Source organism: Eucalyptus grandis, chromosome 6 (genome assembly GCF_016545825.1).
Source record: "Eucalyptus grandis isolate ANBG69807.140 chromosome 6, ASM1654582v1, whole genome shotgun sequence".
Taxonomy (NCBI): domain Eukaryota; kingdom Viridiplantae; phylum Streptophyta; class Magnoliopsida; order Myrtales; family Myrtaceae; genus Eucalyptus; species Eucalyptus grandis.
In genome coordinates this window covers 11962385-11983429 of record NC_052617.1, presented here as the reverse complement: position 1 = coordinate 11983429, position 21045 = coordinate 11962385, and the positions used below count along the sequence as shown (strand labels likewise).

Genomic DNA, 21045 nt, shown 5'->3' with positions numbered 1-21045 from the left:
GTCCTTTGGTTCTTGCAAGAAAATAAAAATTATTAGGGGGAAAAACCCCAAATTGGAATGTGGTACTTGATGTTACGCTTTGGAATAAAGGTACACATGCACCATTCTTACAAGACTAAAGTCCACACCCATCTACTTTGATCATATCGAAAAACCAGGAAGGCCCTGTTTGGTTCGGCTTTTAGATAATGTATTTGCAAAAATACAAATACCATTTAGTGAAGAGGATTTTCCGAAATACAAATAACATTTGGTGAATTGTAATTCTAAAATGTATTAAAAAACAACTTTGGCCAAAATACCTTGTTTTATAAAATTTACATCTCAGAAATGACTTTTATTAAATTAAAAATATATTTATATATATTTTTTAAGTTTGGCTATCGAACCGCCGAATCGACTATTGGACCACTAGATAGCTAGCTAGATTTGGCTCTCGGAACCGTTGCCCAAGGTCACCCACCTCAAGCTTGAGGTCGCTCAACCCAGGCGATGACCAAAGCGATGATCGAACCCGAGTGGGCGACACTTGGGTTCGACCGTCGCTTGGGGTCACACAACCTTAGGTGGCGTCGCCTAAGATCGCGCAATTCAAGCCATCAATCACTTGGGGCATGACCCAGGCAATGCCTAAGGTCTGGCAATAATCGCCGAGGTCGGGCGACTGCAATAGTCGCCGAGGTCGGGCGACCCTTAGGCGGCGGTCACCGATGCACATGACCCCTTGGCCGATGGTCATCCATCTCCGATCGGCTTTTCCATACGGTGGTTTTGGAGAAGATGAATTTACGTTCCAAAAATGCAACTTCCCAAAATACTTTCGAACTAGTTTTGGCTAAAGGCCTTTGGAGTTATTTGGAGATGCAATTGCATCTTACCAAAGTCACCCAAAATATCGAACCAAGCGCATTTGCGTTTGGCCAAGGAAACTTCAGAGTCCAAAGCCTATTCCAAAAACTGAACCAAACAGGGCTTAAGTCTTTGTGCTCTATTTGGGGAGACCGCATTTTAAGTATATATATTACGCATACGTAAGCATGATACATCCAGTTCAACCGTTTGCTACCCATCAACATCTAGCACCATATCAAGTTACAAGATTGATGAACTCGCATGCTACTTAACATTCAAATGTCTTCGTCAGTCCACCATGTCATATCACACACCTCAGAGAGAGTGAGAGATTCCGAGTCTCTTGCATAGAAGATAAATACCCATTTTAAGACACATGATCCAAAAAATTCATCATGCCTCAAATTTGCCTCAACGATACATCCTAATTCATGTAACGAATATGACATTTTGTCCCCAAGAGAAGGGACCCCAAGCCCGTAAATGTTAAATATGTCCCCGCAGGTTCTTGCTGAAGTTAGTCCGTACGAATTACGAACCAAATGAGGATGCCGAGTTTACCCCTCAAACCCAGAAAGGACCTAGAGTTTTAAAGCCGCACCACATACTGCTTCGTTTCCAAATCCACATTAAGGCATCCTTAAACATCTTATCCCTGATGCTAAGTCACTGACATGTCTTCAGCTATTCAGTCTCTCGAAGAAGTACAAGTAACCCATATCCTTGGGCGGGTTCACAGACGCTCCGACCTTCTGATCATTGAAGATTACCCATCTACCATCTTTCAGTATGTGAGCAACGTAGTGACCACAATGTGTGGAGGTTCCAATGTGGCTCACCAATCCAATAAGCTTGTATCCTGCATATCAACGGCCCAATCAAATTGAAGTGATGTGCTAGAGAAATTATATCTAGACTGTCCAGTTTCATTTCAAAGGCAATTGAAGAGAGAAAAATATGAATGTCTCATCAGAGAGGGAAACAGGCAATAAACTCAAATTGAGAGGGGCAACTTACCCACTAAGATAGGAAGCATCGGTTAAAAAAAAAAAAAAAAAACATAAGTTAATATTCAATGTCACACAGCCATTGAATCTTTTTCATATGATGTGTGATCATCTCAGGAGAAAATAAACCCACCCAATTCTAAGCTCGACAGATGGGAGAGCAGGGCACTAAGAGCTATACAGTAACGAAGAATCATTTACAATGTCATCTAAAATCAGTAAAAATAACCACAAAGAAAAAAGCCAGAAAAGTTGACTCAAAAGCCTGCATAAGCTAGATGCGTGATTATGGCTTAGAACAAATGATCTGCAGCTAGTGATTGAACAAAACAGACACACAGCAAGCTAGACATCTTTTACCAGAATAAAGTATTTCAGCCATGTGAAACAAACTGAGAGATCTTAAAGCATAAGATTTAATCAAAGTGATGATGCACTTACTCCCTCCTCCATCAGGCAATCCTGCATCACTTGAACTCGATGTAGAGTTTGATGTGGTGGCATTAACATCAGATGAGGCAGAGGGATCTGGATTGCTGAAAATCCAATCTGTTGCTTTTTCAATATCACCACCCTAAAAAAGAAGAAGAAGAAGAAGTTACACCCAGTACAATCGATACAATTTAATCTTTAGATTATCTTCGGCAACATCCATGTAAAATATGCTGTTGTACATCTTCCAAAAAAAGATGAGGAAGCAGAATGAGAGAATGCAAACAACAAAGGGTAACAAAATCCATACTGATGCTTTGAGTGCCTTCCTCGCTAATTCTTCTGAGAAACCAAATGATACCAAGGTATCAACTTTTGATTGGTCAACTGTAGATGATGCAGTTGCAGGAGTCACATCTGCTTCAGATATAGGGATGTCTATATCTGAAACCATTTAAGTTACAACTTATTAGGATCATGGTCCATTTTCACTTTAACTGCAGAGAGTGGAGGCTCTAAAGCAACAAAATCCACCAAGGTAGCAGCTACATACCAGCATCATCCATGTGCGTTAATAACCAATTCATAGCCTCCTCTACTCCGGCATTTGAGGTACGTATTGCTGCTTTCTGACAGTGCAGATAGTTGAATCCCATTGATACAAGTTGAGCAACAATATCCTCATTGGCCACAAGCTTAGTTGATCCCACCTCATCCTCAGCAACTGTAATGCACAAAATAATAGACCGTCAATAAAATACACAAGAATTGGTCAAGTTATGGCCTATAACGGAGAAGGCAGCCACCGGAAATGGGCCAAAAGAAATGTAGGAACTCTATGGCCAGCTCATATATCTTTCTCATAATAATTTCTCAATAACATACAAGTTCCTAATTGGAATGAGAGGAGAAAATCGTGAATATGAAAATTCATAAGAAAACACTGGCACCCTACTAGTTTTGATAACAAAAGTGTAACACTTTTAATTATGTCACCAGTCACCTTCTGGTAGCAGCTCTTCACCAGGCTGAAGGCCATTGCTCCGCATGTGACTGATATCTATAACATCTGGGACATCTATATACACATCTGATCGAAAGACAGAAAGAAAAAACAGTCAACCAGATTCTCACACAGACAAAATTGTAAACACAAGTGAATGCAAAATACCAAGCTTTTTTGGTACCCATCCCTCCTCCATCACAAATTTCCGCATGTGAAGCACCAAGTAGTCAGGAAATGATGTTAGACCAGCTGTCCTGTAATTTTATAGTGGATTTATTGTTAGTAAAGCAGTGCTGTGAGCAATTCTGTATCTGGTGTTTCTGTAAAGGTAATTTTTTTCTTCTCAGAATCATTGAGCAATGATGGGTCCATCATAAGGAGAAGAGTGGATGAACTACGGACTTTATAACTTTAAAGGATCTTTGAAATATAAAATTCTATAGAATCAACAGTCTTCAGCAGCACAGTGGGAGAGTATACAGCTTCAAGCCTGCAACTTTCAATGTGAAACACCTTGTCGACTGGATAATAAAGATTTATCAAGAGGAAACTTGTGGCTTGGATATCACAAAGATCACAAGAAATGGCAAGCAAGAACAAATCCATGCCTACTTTCTACTATTCAGCCAAACATGTGCCCAACTAATTGTTTGATTGTTCATCATGGCTTACATTATTACATCAATGCCATACAAAGACATTGATATTACAGCTAATCAAACGACAGACCAAAATGATCCACAGTTTGAAAGGTCATGAAACTCACTTTATAGCAGTCGTCTTTGATTTCAAGGCAGAGCTGAAGAAATCCTGGACTTCCTCTGGAGCTGAAAAGTTTGCTAAGCATGCTTCTAGAGGAACCCTTGGGCGTACAATTTGATCACTAGATCTGCCAGCATATCATTCTCAGTAAACATGTTCTATCATGAATGAAAGATGAGCACCTGAAAAATAAGACTTATCGAACTTACACTTCCTTTCCCTCAGATACCTTCTGGGCTTTTAACTTGTAGAATGCTTCTAATTGCGCTGGATAAGCAAACAATAGGACCATCTTAACAACATAAACACTTACTAGAATTAAAAGTGAAAAAGAAAGAATATTTACCTTTATTCGTGGCTTCATGCAGTGGAATATTTAGAGAGAGAATGTTGTCAAGCCTTCTACTGTAAGTGACCTTCCCGGATGGGCACAATATCCGATCTTCAATACCAAACTTGAAACTTCGAGGGATCCTCAAGATTCCCCGCATGAGCTCGCTCAACTTGATCAAGAAAGTGTTGGAAAAATTCCAAAGCATCCTAAGGAATAGGTGTCAAAAGTAGAAATAAAATGAAAAAGCAGCAAAAAAACATTGACCAAAGTACATGAGGAGATATTGTTACACAGTTAGATCTCAAGAAAATTGATATCCAACCAAATGCAAACAGATTTTTTACTACGACATGACGTAAATCACCTACAGCTTCACATACAGCATGGTTTGTAGCTTAAAAAGCAGGCATACCTGCTGTCTCATTGATGAAAATTCAGGGTGGCTGGCAGCAATAACAGCCTTGAACATACGAGGCCTTATCCCTTCCTGCCTCTATAAATTTGCAAGCAAGAAAAACACAAATTAAATAATGATAAGGAAACTGTTCAAAATAAGAAATATAAGAAGAAAAAAAAAGAATCAAGAATAAAAGTGTAAGACACATAGGGACTTTGCAAGGATGTTCAGAAAAAAAACAAAATAAAATCCAGGTGTGCGAAAAAAGATGTGTGCTCAAAGGATCCATAATATAGAAAAGATATCACTGCAATTTTATGGCCAGTTGAAGTCAACTCCAGAAGTTTCAAATGCACATAACACCCTGATGCAAACTTAGGATTTCCACCAATAAATCGCTGAATGATCAAGAAATAAATCTTGGCAAGAAAGCTTACAGAGCCTTTTGAGACATTTGCATCATCATCCTTCTGGGAAAATGAACATAGGAAAATTTACTAATTAAGGGCAAGGAGATATGACATGTAGAAAAGGGGAAAAAAAATGTAAATATAGCTTTTACCTCAGGTACTGGAATAGAGTATTTGCCAGACAGCAAACCATGAGCAAGCTTTGTCCTGACACATACAACCAAACATCAGCATAATTTCACCAGGGCCAAATGTCCAATACATCTTGTCAATAACTTCTCTAAACTCAACTGCATGTGTCACCATTTCATTGAAAAGAGAGGAACACATTCATCCGTGTGCTTTCAAAAGAAAAGTAGCCAAGACTGGTACTCAGCATGACTGAAGGAGACTCACGAGTGTTTATTTCATAGTACAAAGGCATAGAGCACTAAGAAGAACAAATTGCAGAATGCCAAAGCAAGTCATACAACACCCTGTTATTTTTTGTTATTTTTATTGGGCAGCAAGAAAACAAACATACCATATTTCATGTGAAGAATTACAAAAGCATCACTATGCCATTAACCACTTACAACTGCATGTTCAAGTCAACAGTTGGATCGGCAGGAGCCCTTTCAAAAGCCAATTTCAGGCTTTGATTCATGTAGTACCTGATTACAATATCATCAAGCAATAAACTCAATAAGTACTGAAAACATAGGTTATGGAATCGATGTCATTTCAAAGATAAAGAGCCAACTGACCGTGCACAAAAGGAATGGGTTGAGAATACAACTTGCATGGTTGCAGCCATGTAGCAGCTGCACATAAACTCAATAAGGAAATGAGTATTTGGCCAAAAAAAAACGCAAACAAAGGAAAGCAGAAACTTAAATGCCCCATCCCAATAATCATTACCTGTTACCAAGATTGGCAAGTCCTGTGTAACCTGGACCAAATAATGGTTCAACCTCCTGTCCACTTTCTTGAATTCGGTTCCAATCAAAATTAGTGTTTTGGTCAAGTTCCCTTTCAGCCGTAGTCATTTCAGTCTACATAATGAGAGCACTCTTGTCATGTAGCAGAAAATCACAAAAGCAAGCAAGAAATCAATAGACTGAAAGCCCATACAACAAGTTCACAGGCATCATATTGATCGATAAGAAGAATAGAAAGCCTCTATGCTGCATACAGTTGATTCTCACAAGAGTATGAAATGTAAGCTTCATTAGCAAGAAAATGAAGACGACAACCTCATGACCATGCATCATGAAATGGATAAGCCAAATATTTATAAATTCAACTGAGAACTCAACTAAGTATGTTATATAAAATTTGAAACACGACTGTATTACCATTTTTAAGATAGGTAAACATAACCAAATGGTCAGCTAAGATATCAGTCAAAGTTGTTTGAAATTAGGACATACATGCAATTCCATAGCCATGGACCTTTCCACGAGATTAGATTGTTGAATAATTCACACTTTCGAGCTAACTCAAGCATCTTATTGCTGAAGCATTAAGTGGTTAAACACCTAGACTAATATTCATCCTTTAAAAAATGTTCAACACAGTATGAAGCAATGGCATAGATAGAAAACAAGGAATTATATGTAAAGAAGCAATTCACTTCTTTAATGTTCTCATGCTTGTTATGATTACCATATTTGAGAGCTTTCTTGATCAAATCTTAGAGTTGGGCTTCTTTATTTAAACATTTTTCGTGGTTTTAGGTATTCCAACAGTTCCCCGCACTTCCAAATACATTGTGAAATCAGAACAAGTAAACAAGTGACCATGCCATTATAAGTTCCATTAGAATAAGTGGGATTATGGAAAATATCGAATAACAAGGATAACCCACTTTTATACAACATTATAACGGCTTAAAATCCACAACTCTCTAAATATCTCAAATCGCATCCAACAAATTGACCAGAAAAGCCAAATCACTATCAACTCTAACGAAAACCGTACCTTTTGTAATGATGAAAAATCAATGCCAAAAAATGCCAGATGTTGCGCTAAATGTGGGTCCAAAACACCTTCATCCTCTGGATATGAGAAAACGTCTGAGCTGCCACAATGCAATAAATTAGATTTCATCGAACACGGAATTCTCTGCTGCCCAATAACCATGTCAAGCACTGTAGGTATGACCGACTCTGGAAGCACTTCACAAATCTTAAGAGCCAATGCTAGTATAACTCCAAAAATGCACCAAAACTGAGCTTTTTGTCATGAGTAAAAACCAAAACATACACAAAACTAAGATTTCTCTTAACTCTTGCAACCGGAATGATAAAAACTTCAACAGCCAACCAAAAACCAACAAATTGTCCATTTGCCACTCCAAAGAATACATCGTCGATCTCATGCAATCCCCATACCATTTCTACTCATGAGTCAAATCTATCCAACACTCATCTGAGCATTCTACCACCCAAAAGCCTACTTTTAAGTAATCTCTTTTGGTTTTAAACTTCATCTTATGCCATTTTAGACCTAAGGCGGGATTTAATGAGTCTATTACGCAAGAATTATAGGTATAGCAGGGTATCAAATCCCTTGTTGCAGATACTACAGGTCTCCGTAGTCTTTCTGTCTTTTGGTTGGTTTAGGAAGAGCAACACGAGAGCTTTTGAAGGTAACTAGGTTTCTTTTCAAATGCTTTCTAAAAAACTAAAAAAATCTCTATTGCTCAACTAACTCTCATTTTGGCGGTACTGAATGCCTCATCCACTTGTTTGTAAGCATGTTTATCACATGGCTGCATTACCTGCTCCTTCCAGATCAGCAGTTATAGTGCCAAGTTTCACAGCAAGAGGGTAGCCAGTTTCCTTGTAATGTTCAACGGCATGATTGTTGCCGCCAGTTCCATCCCAATTTCTCCGTCCACACAGAGTCATTCCATCAGTCAAATTGAGCCATAGATTCTCTGTCTTGTCACACTTGGAACATTTCCAACCAGAAGGAGGAACGACAACACCATTGTCAATCTGTTGTAAGTTTGTGGCATATTGACTAACTTGCTTCTTCTCTGCTACCCAAGCAGCGACTTGCTCTTTCCTCTCAGCACCTTCAGCCAACAAAATGGCATCGACAGCCAACCTTACCTACAAAAAAGTACGAATGAAGACTCATACTGCACCTGACATTTTACCAGAGAGACTTTCTTAAAAGCACACCAGTAAAATCAGTGCATGAAAACACACTGAAGGAGGATGAGTCAAGGAGCACCTTCTCTGGCAATTCCACTGAAGGAAATGGCAGTGATATATATCCAGGTAATATTACTATGCTATAGGCTTCTTCATATTCAGGTTCACCATTGTCAAAGCCCCCATCAATGCCTACAAGTAGGAAAAATAGATAAATATCCACGACACCGACAGCAGCATACACATTTCTCATCATATTGAGAAAAAAGGAGCAAATAAGGATAGGCACATTGCAAGCAGAGCTTCCAGCCTCAAACTACTATGTTAGTGAGTCTACTTTTAAAAGCATCACATAACAAACATAACTCAAACAAATAACAGGAAGTTTTTCCCGTTGCTTGGGGCCTACATCATGTCACAGGGGAGAGCATCAGCCTCTCTAAAACAAAATTTTCAGCATAATAGTGTCTCCTGCTTTAGTAGTGTCAGTTCCTCTCAGTTAAATGCTCTCATCCAGATGCTCTGAGGATCTGCAAGAAATGTGATGAAACTAGGGCATCTAGTGGCAGACTACTGCTGACTGTTACCGTTGCCGTTCACAGAGACAGGTTATGAATGAGAAACCTGCTTGAAAGAGAAACACAAAGTAGGAATGCAAAATGAACAACAGGAACCTGCTGACTAAGACCAGTTTAACTCATCCAAGGAAAAAACATTATATTTCAAAATTGTATTCTACAAGAATTTCTCCATATACCCTCTAGCACAAGGTTCTCTAAATTCAAAGCTTTAGAGCAGCTCCTTCAAAGCTCTAGCAAGCATTTAGGGATCAAGAAGGAGTGCCATGGGCAAAAAAAATCATTTATTCTGCACGGGTAAGGTTAATCACGATCCTTGGGACTTCCAATTGTTAACAAAATGATGATGGAAGTTGAACAATAACGAGTAATAAGCAAATGGCCAGCCAAACATAAACAAAAAGAAGGAAACGGCGAAGCATGCGGAACAATGTCCAAAGGCAAACGACAAACCAAATACACAGTGCAATCAAAGAGTACCTATCGCCAAAAGAGTCGGTTTCTTCAACGGCCGGTCTTCGGAAACCAACTTCCTCGTTTGCTTAATATGCAAGTATACAGGATTCCCCGTCTTTCCAAAGTTCCAGTCCACAAACTCCTTCCCGAAAGCGAGGAAGCTATTCATGTCGACGAACAACCCGCCTTCGGATTTCTGCGGCCGGCGAAACAAGAACCATTAACCGATCAACCCAAGTAAGAATCCACAATCACAGCTACTCTCGATAACTCCCGTATAAAACTAAAAGGGGCACAACGCCGCCATCCTCGGCCGCGACCGTACATTGATGTCGAAAACCGGGGCCCCCCAGAACGAAACTAAAACCCTAAGCACAGTCCGCGAGATAAACACAGGAGACACCGGCTAAAGCAGTACAGAACCGTCGAGGACGCCTAAACCTCGCGATCATCTGCAAAGCCAAGCGGAGGTTTTTGACAGAGGCGAGCGCGAATTCCGAGGCGAAGGGGGGGTACCGGGGTGTCGAAGGAGACGCAGCATTCCTGCTTGAAGATGCGGGTGGTGGGCTCGGGTATCCGGACCCGGGAGAGGTTGGATCGGAGGAGGTCCATCGGCGACGCCATCGCTGATCGGCCGGAAGACGGTGTCGGCGGGGTCTCTCTCTCTCTTTGAAGGAGACGACGGTGGCTAGAGAGAGAGTGATCTCCTTCAGTTTCTGTGTAGAGAGAGAGAGAGAAAGAGAGAGAGAGAGAGGGAGAAGGAGATTCTTTGCCCTAAGCTTTGTCCAAAGTTGGGGTTTTCTCCTCCAAGAAATGTAGCGGAGAGGACGCTTTTCGACTGCCACACGCTACTCCTCTCGTTTCTTGCTTCGCTCTCTCTGTATTTCTTGATTGAACCTGATTGCCATCTCCAAAATTTTAAATTTATTTAATATAATTTTTAAATTTAAAATACACATTTAATTAGTTTCTGAATTATATGAAAATGTATAATATTATTATTTCATTAATTAAACATTTCCATATAAATAAATGATTAGTTCGATATACATCGAAAGTTTAGGGACCATAATATTACACATTTGACAAAAAAATTATAGATTATTTGTGTACTTATCCTTTTAATTTTTTTTTCATTTGAATTTAAGTGTTGCTACTAAGGTTAATCAATTGTAGGATGGGATGTTCATACCTTGGGATCGAAACTATCTACTAAGGACTAGGTACAAAATATTAAAATCCAGAACCGTCTATTGATTCCATGGAATTGTTCGAAAAGTTACCACATCGAAAGAAACATGAGACTTAAGAGCAAGCAACAAGGTCAGAGGTAACCAAGAGTGAGAGTGAAAAATGGAGCAGTGAGGTCGGAGGTGATCTAGAACTAGAGTGAGAGAGGGATTAACGAGACTTAAGACCATCGAAAAAGACTAAGAAAGGTAGATAAGGCCACGAGATGAGTGAGGGAATATGGAGAAAGACAAGAGGGAAATTGTGGTTTTGATTTGAAAGTTATAACATAATAATTTATAAAAATTACAATTCGGATGGGTTGGGCAATCTCACACCTTAAATCAAGAGCTGAACTAATATTCACTAGTTCTAGCAAATTGCAATCATAATTGGACCAGTCTCCATGACAACCGTCGATTCTGGACCGGTCCAATCTGATTTTGGACCTTCTTTCCTCGATTCATATACTTAAGACCTTGAAAGGGCTTCCCCAGGTCCATTCCATTTGATCGAAGAGTCCATCTATGGAAATTCGTGGTATGCACCCCACCCCGTAAAGGGTCGAGCTCTCCGTTTGGAGACAGAACAACGTTCGAACTAGAAGTACTACCTGTTGGTAGAGTTGATCGATGGATGGGCTAAATCGAAACGGGCCCTTAGGTTGGGCTTACCAACCCAATTGAGTCTAAGATAGCTCGGCTGAGCCCGCCCAGAAGTGCGCTTCGAGTCTTTGTGATATCGCTGGGCACGTGAGCAGCATGGTCCGTGATCAAATCTAGACGGTGGGCGCTAATTGGCTCTTGATTAATTCCCAAGATACGCGTAACTATTTTTAGTCCACGTTAAGATCAATTAATCATTGAGTCGTACGGATCCATAATTCGGAAGCCTAATTGGCTACATAAAAAAAAAATACATAAACTTTAGGTCAGATCCAAATTATTTCCTCAACTTTTTTATCTTAAAAAAAAAATTCCCACTTTAGGTGCAGACCAAGTATACTTTTTTGACAGGAAAAATATTTAACCCGAACTTTTTTTCCAAAAAATTCAACTCTAGGTTGACTTATAGATTTGCCATGAACTTCTTTTTTATTTAAAAAAATCACAGACTTTCGACTAGTCTTAAATCAGCCCTTATTAGCACTACGTCCAAAAATTGTCATTATTGATCCTTGATTTCCGCATTTTTAAAATCAAAGAATGATTTTATTTTGGATACGTCCAAAATTGTCATTAGTGATCCTTGATTTCCGCATTTTTAAAATCAAAGAATGATTTTATTTTGGATATAATTTTTCACGTCACTTTACTAATGTGGATATGTTACCGACGTGAAAATGCCTACATCAGACAATTAACAACGATTTTTGGACAAACCGTTAACGAGGGAAAATTTAAGATTAGCTTGAAAGTTGGTGATTTTTTCAGACAAAAAATAAATTCAGGCCAAATTTAGATTTGTAATTAAAGTTTGTGGATATTTTTAGATAAAAAAAATAGTTCAGGGTTAGATTGGGACTACATTCAAAGTTGTGATTGTTTTCAGACAAAAAAAGTTAATGAGAGAATTAGAATTAGTTCTAATGTTATGACTTTTTTTACGATAAAAAAACAAAAAGAAAATATCTTTCGGTCAATTGAAAACGTCCTTATAAGACCATAATTCTTTATAGTGCGCCAAGAGAGCTGGCCAGCAGGCCAAGTACCTTGGGACTGTTCCAAACTCCTCAATTTCTAGCAAGCCTAAAAATATTCAAGTTGTGATTGGGGGAAGCAATCAACGGGTCGTCTCGTATTTTTTTTTGCCTAATCTGAACACGATCCATTTTAGAAAATGAAGTAACCGAGGAGACAGTGAACCCGCACTGGAAATTTTAAAGTAATAGAGATTTTTAATACTTCTTGGAAGTAAACGGAGAAATATATATATATATAATGAAATTAAATAACATTTCGCGTCCATCAACTTCCCAAATATATAGAAAGCCTGGCGCGTTTGGATGATTTCATTTTTTTGTTTTTAAACACTTTTCTGAGGTGTTTGACAACTTTTGTTCAAGGAGCTTTCAAATGAAAGTGGAGTCCTTGGAAATGCTTTGTGTTTTTTTTCTTCCTAAATTACCCTCATTGATTTTTCATATTTCCGTTATTACCCTTTTATTTTATTTATTTTTAAATGTAAAAGGAGCCGACCCTTCGCCATGGCCGCCGAAGGGCGACGGCCAGCGAGCCGAGATCTGGCGGGCGGCCGTCGGCCGGTCGCCAAGGTCGGGCGACCTCCGCCCGCCATGCCGAGGGAGCCATGGGTCGCTCGACCCGGGGGTTGCTCGACCCATGGGGCCGAGCGACCCGGGCGACCGCCGCACAGGTCTCGCGGCCTGGCCCTCGTTGTCGCGCGAGGTCGTGAGACCCAAGCGAGGCCGCCGCAACCGCGAGACCCAAGCGGCGGTCGCCGGTCGCGTGGCCCCGGGTCGAGCGACCCAGTCGCCCGAGGTCGGGGGACCTCCGGCGGCCCTCGGGCGGGTCGCGCGACCCTCGCCAGAGGTCGCCCAAGGTTGGGCGACTTGCGGCGGCCCTCGGTGGGTCGCGCGACCCTCGCCGGATCAAGGCGCAACCCTTCCCGGTCCGGCGAAAGGTTTAGTTGAAAATTCAAAAAAAAAAAAAAGAAAAAAATAGAAAAATAATACCCATCAAAGCCCCTCCAAAGTTTTTTACCAAACACACATCCAACTCAAAGTCCATTTGCAAATTTTTTTTACCAAACACAATCGCATTTTCCCAAAATAGCTTTGGGAACTTTTTCTTTTGCGTTGGAACAATTTTAATGCAAACGTTGAACAAACGCACCCCCTTGTGTGACTTTCGAGGTTGTTTCTTGCGTCCCTTCACGTGCCAAGTGTTTCCGAAAATTAAGGGGAAAAAAAAGAATGCGTCGTCGTACTGAAAGAGTTCATACGGCAGGATTTTTCAAGGGATACAACATGAAAACTCACGAAAATTATCCCGTGCAACACTTGACTACAAACTCCCGATCTGTTCTTTTAAGGAACAATGATATAGATAGTCCAAATTTTGATTTGTTGTGCAATGTAATCCTTAAGCTTCTAATAATATTCAATAAAATTTTTGAATTATATAAAAATATTTAATATTGTCATTTCATTAATTAAAGATAAAAAACAATACTATATTGAATATATATCAAAATTTTATGAACTATATCAAATAAATTAAAATTGTAAATATTATAATTACGATGGTTGGTGCTTGAAAAGTAACGTGATCGAATTGAAAGATGGCCTTTGCCAAAATTGGATCATCGATGAAATAACTTTCACATAAAATCTTTCTTCAATTTTTATTAAGAGGACACGAGTTTTGTAGTGATTTCGGACATGGGTTTTATTAATGGTACACAAGAAAAAAAAAATACACTTCAATGGAGTTTTAATCGAAGATGAAACTTGATAACATAAAGTGTTTTGTTGGAAAATTGATGACAAAGTGTGATCACAAAGATATAATGTCGAAATTTAATCGACAAAGAAGATCCGAGAAACTACAACTAAAGCATGGGAATTGAAAGATTTTTATATTGCAAAAAAGTAAATATAAAGATAACTTTGCAAGAAAATTGAGTTCTTTAGTTGATTGATATCGGCTTACAAAGAGTACAATGTAGCCCACAATTGATGATTACAATTATCGATTACAAATTTGGAATTCAAATAAGAAATAACTTCCTAATGATAGTTACAAGAAATTATGTTATCAACCAACTCCTATTATCAAGAAAAAAATCCACAATAAGTTAATAAAAAATCCTTGAATTAGCGACAATAAAACATAACTACTCAACAGTTACGTTTTCATGTCGATTGCCTACCGTCATTAGTGATTTTGCTGATCAATTTCTCAAGTCTTGATAAAAGGCTCTCGTCAATGACTTCTTTAGTGAGTTGTCAATTCCCTTCAAGTTATCGATCGTTCTTTTCATTGTCGACCAGACTTCTTTTTTGGTGTCCAACTCCAGCAATGGCAGCACTGGACATGGCAAAGATAAGAAGACAAGAAGAAGGCCACCGAGGTGCAGAAAGCTGTCCCGAGCACAACGAAGATTGAAAATTGAAGGGTTATTTCTTTCTTGCACTTTGGCACTCGGAGACCGGGATTCCCCCAAACGCGCGTTTGTGTCGGGATAAGCTGTGGAGCGTCCACGTCTGGGCATTGCACGGGAACGGTGCCTTCGGCAAGTATTCCATGCACATTGACCGCAATTCATTTTCATCAGCATCCTGCACGATTGATGCTCTCGCCCTGGCCCAATCCAGTCTTTCCAATGACCGAGTCAAAGTAAACCCGGTCAATGAAAAACCACCTTTCTTTATTAAACTCAACATTAAATATTTGAATGAACCCAAAAATAAAAGGAAAAAGGGGGACAAAAATAATGCGAGGTTCGTAAGATGGGAATTTCACAGTACCGATTGCGCATTTCCTTTTACCCCTTTCAGATTCGGAGAAATTAATTTCATATGCGCATCTTCCATTTCTTTTAACATGTCTTGAGTCATGTCGCATGCTTCAGATCTCAACCAGCACGCTCCTAATATTAGCTTTCTAAAAGGCATGCATCCGTGTCTTTGACACAAGTGCATAAAAGAAATATGGATTGCGTAATCATCTTATCATGAATTTTTTTTTTTTTTGTGACCCGAACCCCGTACTGCTAGCAATCGGCGAGTAAACTCCTGGGACACAAGGTAAGCGGGAGGACACACCACCATCGGCGTCCCATTTAAGACCCCAAGCGACTGTGAGGGGATTCGAACTCCTCCCCTTCGTGAGAAGGAGAGAGCCCAAACTATCGCGGCCACCAAAACGATGGTATCATCATATCATAATGTTGTCGATTTCATTAATTAATAATAGAAACAATGCCCATTTCAAGGAGATAAAATTGGATCTTGATCTTCCATCTTTTATGTCCTCTTAAATTCCAGGGGGATTATTACATAGATCTACGCGAATTTTTTTTTTAAGAAAAGACATGGATAAACTTCGACTCCTGCCCGAAATAGACGACCAAACAAGGTCGCTTACCGACTCAAAAGCCGACTCCAAAACTCCAATTCCAATAAAAAACCAAAGAGAAAAAAATAAGGTGACCGTGGCCCTCCACGATTTAACGCACGAACGAAGGAAGAAGAGGCGGCAGCAGAAGAAGGAGAAGAAGAACTCGCCGAAGGAGAAAACCGCTTCTTCGATGGACTCTCCTCCGAAGGCGAAGACGCGGCCGAGCCCCACGGCGAGTTGCAGCGGCGGCGGCAAGTTCTTCCAGTGCTTCAAGCCGGCTGTCCTTGACGACAACGAAGGAGGCAACGGGTGTAAGCGGGGTGTGGACGAGACGTTCTTTGCGTGCGTGGCGGAGGAGGAAAACGGGGTCGTGCTCTGCGTAAGGTTCCGTCGGGGGATAAAGGAGACGACGGCTCGGACGAGGAGGATCGCGGGAAGAAGAAGAAGAAGAAGGGGGAGGAGGAGGGTTTGAAATTGCTCGCGCGTGCTTCCAAGGCCGTGTTGTTCGAGACGTCTCTGGTTAGTCTTCTCTCCCCCGTGATGAAGATAATTTTTTTGTTCCTTATAGCAAACATCGAAACACGGCATGATCGTTTGTCCAAGTTTCAACGACGGAATCACGTTTTTCTCTATTTCGATCTCGCATGGATGTCGCGTCATCACGCGATTTTGTTGTCCCGACTCGATCATGTGCCGAGCATTGTTCGCTCGATCGTCTGTTTCACTGCATCAAGAGTTCCTCGTTTTAACTGCGTCGCCTTCTTACTCTTCCGGGCTCAGACGAAGTTGGATGATTGTTGTTGTCGAATTTGCCTTCTGGTTTTGCTTGACTGCTGACCAATATCTTTGTATTTGATAGTCGATTTCGATTCTACATCATCGCCGGATCTTAATTACCATCTATGACACAATGATTTGGTGGATCTTTTGGAGCAATTGGATTAGCACGGTTACAATCGATTCACTAGACTCACCTTTCCGGCTTCGAATTTTTTGTGATCGACAGGCGACGAAGTCACGGAAGAAGAAAAGCGCGAAGAACTCGCTCAAATCGATCAGCAATCTGTCCATGGAAGCTGATAGAATTCTGAAGTCAATGGATCAGAATTCCGGCAGCAGAGTTTCGGACAACGACAAGGCCCGAACGACCGAGTCCGGTGTCACTTCATCTTCGCATTCCTCTGCAGCTGGAACCGTTTTGCCTTCCCTGAGGTCTTTGCGATCTTCGAGCATGAATTCTTCGCTGAGAAGGAGGAGGCAGTCGTCGACCCGATCTAGTCCTTTCAACTCGAAGCAGATTCAATCGAGCGCTGTAGAGGACGGCAAAGAGCGGCCTCCTCCGCCTTCCGAGAACTCCACTATCTGCCTGCTTCTGCTGACCCTTTTGGTGCTGGTAATGTGGGGCAAGGTCTGCGCCATCGTTTGCACTTCGATCTGGCTGCTCGTCGTGTCGCGGTGAGGCATAATCAAGTGCGCAAAGTCCCCGTTGGACGTCGACGATGATCGGTCCAACGTGGATTCTGCGGAGTATAAGAAGAAGATCATCCCTCTCGCTTCTGGTTTGCTCTATTTCTTTCGCTCGTATTTCTTAGCTAAACCTGCAATACGGTTTCTAAACTTTTAATTTATTTAGTGTAATTTCTAAATTTTCGGTACATGTTTAATTTAGCTTATGAACTATATAAAATTGTTCAATATAATCCTTCCATTAATTGAACATTTTCCTATAATTAAGAGACTAGTTTGATATATATCTGAAGTTTAGGGACCACAACATTGCACATTTGAACAAAAATCAGGTATTATATGTGTATTTATCTCTTTAATTCTTTTCTCTCCTTTGAATTTAGGTGTTACTACTGGGGGTGATCAACCTTAGGGTGGGCAGTTCATACCCCAAAACCAAAAACTGTTTACTAAGGACTAATGACAAAAAATTAGAATTGAGGATCACGTTGTTGATTGAGATGTCATCACTTTGAAAGAGGCATGAGACCTAAGAGCAAGCGACAAGTTCGGAGGCCGGAGGTGATCGAGATTGAGAGTGACAAATGGAGCAATGAGGATGGAGATCATTTAGAGTGAGAGTGAGAGAGGGATCGACAAGACTAAAAGGTTGCCGAGAGATAGAGGATGAGAAAGGGAGGCAAGACCACAAGATGAGTGAGGGGAGAGATGGAGAAAGACAAAAAGGAAACTATGGTTCTGATTAAAATGTCAAAACAAAATAATTGGAAAAAAGCAGCCTGAGTAGTGTGGATAATTCTACACCTAGAATTGGGAACTGAATTGATAGTTACCAGTCTTAGTAAATTGCAACCAGTAATCGGATTGGTCTCCATGAGAATCATCTGTTTTGAGCCGATCTAATCCAGTATGGGACGTTTCTTTCCTTGTATGGATTCATGTACTTAAGACTTCTTCCTCGAGTCTACCCCATTTGATTGAAGATATATGGAAATACAAAGTATTCTTCCCACGCTGCAAGGGGTCGAGCTCTCCTCTGGAGATAGAACAACGTTAGAAGTTCTTTAGATGTATGAAAGCTAGTTGCTACTTGTCAATAGAGTTTCTTAAAGGGTGGGCTAAATCGAAACAGGTCCCTAGGTCAGGCTTACTAACCCAATTGAGTCCATGATAGCCGGGCTGAGTGTCCTCGAGTCCTTGCGATCTTGCTGGGTGCGTGAGTAGTATGTTTATGGTCGAATCCATATGGTAGGCGCTAATTGGCTTTTGATGGCGCGTTTGGTAACGATTTTGTTCTCGAGAACAGATTCCAATCAGAAATGATTAATTTTTATTATGTTCTGGGAACAATTTCTAAGTATTTTAAGTCATTTGGGGTGCGTTTGTTTGCGTTTCTATTTAAAAATTGTTAAGGAAACGAGAAATAGAAAAAAATGTTTTACGTTCACAGGAACAATTTCTTAACAAAAAAAAACGCGTTTGGTAAACTTGTTCCGGGAATAAAAAATAAACGAAACACGTTTGGTAAATTTGTATAATTTTTTTATTTCTTTTATTTTTAATATTTTTATTCTTTTTTAATATTTTTATTCTTTTTTTTTTTCCTCTTCTTTTGGCCGGTCGCCGGCCTCGGCCATGGCCGGCGGCCGACGGGGGGCCGGCGGCCTCGCCGGGATTTGGGCGAGATCGAGCTCGTCCAGCCCGGCGCGAGTCGGCCTCGCCGAGCCACCACCCAGTCGGCGTCGCCTAGCGGTGGCCCGGCGAGGCCGAGCCTCGCCCGGCGCCAGGCGAGCTCGGCCTCGCCGGATCTGGCGGGCCGCCGACCCTCGTCGGCCGGTCGTCGGCCCTCGTCGGCCCGGTCGTCGGCCCTCGTCGACGGTCGTCGGCCATGGCCGAGGCCGGCGAAAGAAAAAAAAAGAAAATAAGAAGAAAAAGAAGAAGAAATAAAAAAGTATTTCTAAGTTTTGTTTCAGAAATAAGAAACACAAAATTTGTGTTTCTTATTTCGTTTTTTGTTCCTAGGAACAAAAGAACAAAAAGGAATAGAAACGCACCCAAACGCGTTTCTGTTCCTTTTTTTGTTCCCAGAACAAAAAAGTGTTCAAAAAAAAAAAGAAACATAAACAAACAGACCCTTGGTAATGTCCAAAATTTACGATTCTAGAATAAAATTGCATTTGGTACCGTGCTCATTGATTCTGTTCTAAATTAATTTCTTTTTATTTTTAAATAATTTATTTTCTTTTTCCTTTTTTTTTCCTTTTTCTCCTATTCTTCTTCTTTTTCTTCTTGTGGCCGATCGCCGGACCGGACGAGGGCTAGCGACCTCACGGGAGTGTCGCGGGGCTAGGGGAGGCTCGCCTGGCCACCGGCGAGGCTGGGCGAGCCTCGCCGGGGCCAAGTGGGCCTCACCGGTGGTGGGCTTGCCTTCGGCGAGCTCGCCCGGACCTTACCCTAGCTGGCGAGCCTTCGGTGAGCTCACTAGACCGGTTGCCGACAACCGGCGGCGGCGGCGGCAACGGTGGTGGACGGCAACCGTGGGATGGTGGTCAATGAAGAAGATGGAGAGAAAAAGGGAAGAAGAAGAGTTGGTTTTTATTTTTAGAATTGTTCTGAAACAAGAATCAATATTTTTCTTTATTATTATTAATTATGTTCTAAATCTACTTCTGGAAATAAAAAAATAGAAATTTGTTTCTAGGAACAAAAATTTTACCAAACGCGATTCTATTTTAAAACTATTTCCGGAAACAAAAATTAAAATTGGGTCTTGTTTAGATGGTTACCAAACAACTCCCGATTAATTCCCAAACTACATGTAACTATTTTTTATTTTTTGGTGACCTAGAAATGTCTGTCACCACCGGCTGAGTAAACCCGGGGGGACATGTAAGCAGGATCCACCGCCCCTAGCGTCCCACTTAAGACCCCAAGCGATCGTGAGGGGATTCGAACTCCTCCCATTCGCGAGGGAGAGCCCAAACTATCACAGCCACATGTAACTATTTATAGTCCTTAGATCAATAATCATTGAGTCATACATATCCATAATTTTTAAAGCCTAATTCCCTAAATAAAAAAAGACTTACCTAAACTTTAGGTCCGATCCTAATTCTCTAACGAACTTTTTATTTGGAAAAAAAGTTTCTAGCTTCGGTGTAGGACGGATTGGCCTTTTTTGACTTAAAAATATTTACCCCAAACTTTTTTTCAAAAAAAAAAAATCAACTTTAGGTTTAGTTCTACATTTGCCATGAACTTTTTTTTATTATTTAAAAAAAATCACAAACTTTCAATCTAGTCTCGTATCAGCCCTCGTTAGCAATTCGTCCAAAAATTGTCATTGGTCATCCCTCATTTCCGCAATTTCCATATCAAAGAATGATTTTGTTTTGGAGATAATTTTCCACATCACTTTACTAATGTGGATATGTTACTTGATGTGGAAATGCCACCTCAAACAAGTTATAATTAAAAATCAATTTTTTAAAAATAATAAAATTAAATTTTTGAAAGGAGTGCATGGAGGAAAAAATTTTCCTTATCGAATAGCGAAAAATATTTTTATCGAACAGCAAAAATATTTTTCTCTTTATTTTCATATCTTAGCTGAACATCGGAAAAATATCGTCATTTTTTTCAAAAAAATGTTTAAATAACCTCCCAAAAAATATTTTCTGGAAATGTCATATTTTCTACGGAATAAATGGATCACGGAAAATATTTCAATATAATTTCCGGAGTGTTCAGGGGTGGAAAATAAGTGATTAAAGAAAATATATTCTATCCAATCAATCAAAAATGTCCTTCTAAAGCCATAATTCTTTATAGCGCGCCAAAAGAGCTGTAGGACCGTTTGAAACTCCTCAATTTCTGGCAAGCCTAAT

At 40.3% G+C, this 21045-nt stretch overlaps 2 protein-coding genes across 2 annotated transcripts; one reads left to right on the top strand and one right to left on the bottom strand.

Moving 5' to 3' along the window:
* Positions 1 to 1170: 1170 nt before the first annotated feature.
* LOC104448385 (ubiquitin carboxyl-terminal hydrolase 14) lies at positions 1171 to 10239 on the bottom strand. Its single transcript, XM_010062182.2, is given in 21 exon segments — positions 1171 to 1711; positions 2301 to 2433; positions 2602 to 2735; positions 2845 to 3015; positions 3295 to 3381; positions 3463 to 3551; positions 4064 to 4186; positions 4269 to 4326; positions 4406 to 4527; positions 4529 to 4599; positions 4806 to 4886; positions 5228 to 5260; positions 5353 to 5407; positions 5776 to 5853; positions 5947 to 6003; positions 6101 to 6234; positions 7163 to 7257; positions 7965 to 8301; positions 8426 to 8538; positions 9405 to 9576; positions 9897 to 10239. Coding segments are annotated over 21 exon segments (2430 nt in total). The 5' UTR covers positions 10005 to 10239; the 3' UTR covers positions 1171 to 1532.
* A 5772-nt stretch (positions 10240 to 16011) lies between these two features.
* LOC104451504 lies at positions 16012 to 17296 on the top strand. Its single transcript, XM_010066142.3, has 2 exons — positions 16012 to 16210; positions 16698 to 17296. Exon 2 carries the CDS (start codon positions 16761 to 16763, stop codon positions 17148 to 17150), a length of 390 nt encoding a protein of 129 aa, XP_010064444.2. The 5' UTR covers positions 16012 to 16210; positions 16698 to 16760; the 3' UTR covers positions 17151 to 17296.
* The last annotated feature ends 3749 nt before the right edge of the window (positions 17297 to 21045 follow it).

Excerpts from the sequence above, each read along its gene's own strand:
- LOC104451504 (XM_010066142.3), top strand. The coding sequence starts at position 16,761 with ATGGAAGCTGATAGAATTCTGAAGTCAATGGATCAGAATTCCGGCAGC.